The 1,350-nt window shown below is 51.3% G+C and overlaps 1 protein-coding gene across 1 annotated transcript; it reads right to left on the bottom strand.

Moving 5' to 3' along the window:
• Window positions 1-441: 441 nt before the first annotated feature.
• LOC121872202 (histone H2A-like) lies at window positions 442-813 on the bottom strand. Its single transcript, XM_042374875.1, has one exon. It carries the CDS (start codon window positions 811-813, stop codon window positions 442-444), a length of 372 nt encoding a protein of 123 aa, XP_042230809.1.
• Window positions 814-1,350: the final 537 nt, after the last annotated feature.

The following is a 1,350-nucleotide window of genomic DNA, read 5'->3' as shown; positions in this document are numbered from 1 at the left end:
TCACTTATTGTATCTTGAACTATGTCATTACTTCATTGAGGACATTACATTCTTGCTCTTTATCCCAAATTGGCTAGCCCACACTGGTAAATGTGTACTGTACTGTACTGTACTGTCAATGAATCTGATGTATTTCTTTGTGTATGAACCTGACTGAAAATAAGGTCTCATCCCTTGCTGCTGCTGCTGCTAAAGCTGCTTCTTGCGCCCTTCTAAGTCCCGTTTAAGTCCCCCACCCCAGGCCCCCGCAGTACCCCTTCACATCTACACCATTCAAAATCAATTTCACTCAATTTCCACAATACTATGCTAATTACACGTAAAATAGAGTGTTATCCTGCAAAACGTTGATGTCGTATATTTCTCTCTTTAAGTGATATCCTGTGGCTCCGAAAGGAGCCTGTTTGGTTAGGTTGTCTTGTGTGAACGAACCTTGGGTTCTTATTTCTTCTCTGTCTTCTTGGGGAGGAGCACAGCTTGGATGTTAGGAAGGACACCCCCTTGGGCAATGGTGACTCCAGACAGGAGCTTGTTCAGCTCCTCGTCATTGCGAATGGCAAGCTGAAGATGACGCGGGATAATGCGGGTCTTCTTGTTGTCGCGGGCGGCGTTACCGGCCAGCTCGAGCACTTCTGCTGCCAGGTACTCCATGACGGCTGCAAGGTACACAGGGGCACCTGCACCAACACGCTCAGCATAGGTGCCTTTACGCAAGAGACGGTGGATCCTACCCACGGGGAACTGGAGTCCGGCCCTGCTAGAACGGGACTTTGACTTGCCCTTCACCTTGCCTCCCTTGCCGCGTCCTGACATGTTGCTGCTGCTGCTTTTCGTGATAGGAGTTAAATTTCCTCGGGCCACCTTGGTCTTTTATACCAAGCTCAGGATCAGGCCAGGTGGCCGTCTCGCGGACCCAACCAATGTAAGAGAGCCGTAGCTGCAGCCAGTCTGATCCTGAGCGGCCCGCTCGGTATATAAGGAAAAGTTAGTCGGGCCAGTTTTCAATTCTCTCGCTCCGCGCCACGAGTAACTGTGCCGCCATGCCTCCCAAAACTTCCGGAAAGGCTGCCAAGAAGGCTGGAAAGGCCCAGAAGGCCAGTGCCAAGGGTGACAAGAAGAAGAAGCGCAGGAGGAAGGAAAGCTACAGCATCTACATCTACAAGGTACTGAAGCAAGTGCACCCCGACACAGGAGTCTCCTCCAAAGCTATGTCCATCATGAACTCTTTCGTGAACGACATCTTCGAGCGCATCGCTGCCGAGGCTTCCCGCCTGGCGCACTACAACAAACGCTCCACCATTACAAGTCGGGAAATCCAGACAGCTGTCCGACTCTTGCTGCCCGGTGAAC

The sequence above is a fragment of the Homarus americanus genome, unplaced genomic scaffold (genome assembly GCF_018991925.1).
Source record: "Homarus americanus isolate GMGI-L3 unplaced genomic scaffold, GMGI_Hamer_2.0 scaffold2151, whole genome shotgun sequence".
Classification (NCBI taxonomy): Eukaryota; Metazoa; Arthropoda; class Malacostraca; order Decapoda; family Nephropidae; genus Homarus; species Homarus americanus.
Note: the sequence above shows the minus strand (reverse complement) of the source record. Positions and strands in the feature narration are given on the sequence as shown.

What these genes read in the sequence shown, in the direction of transcription:
- LOC121872202 (XM_042374875.1), bottom strand. Translation starts at nt 813, where the DNA reads ATGTCAGGACGCGGCAAGGGAGGCAAGGTGAAGGGCAAGTCAAAGTCC.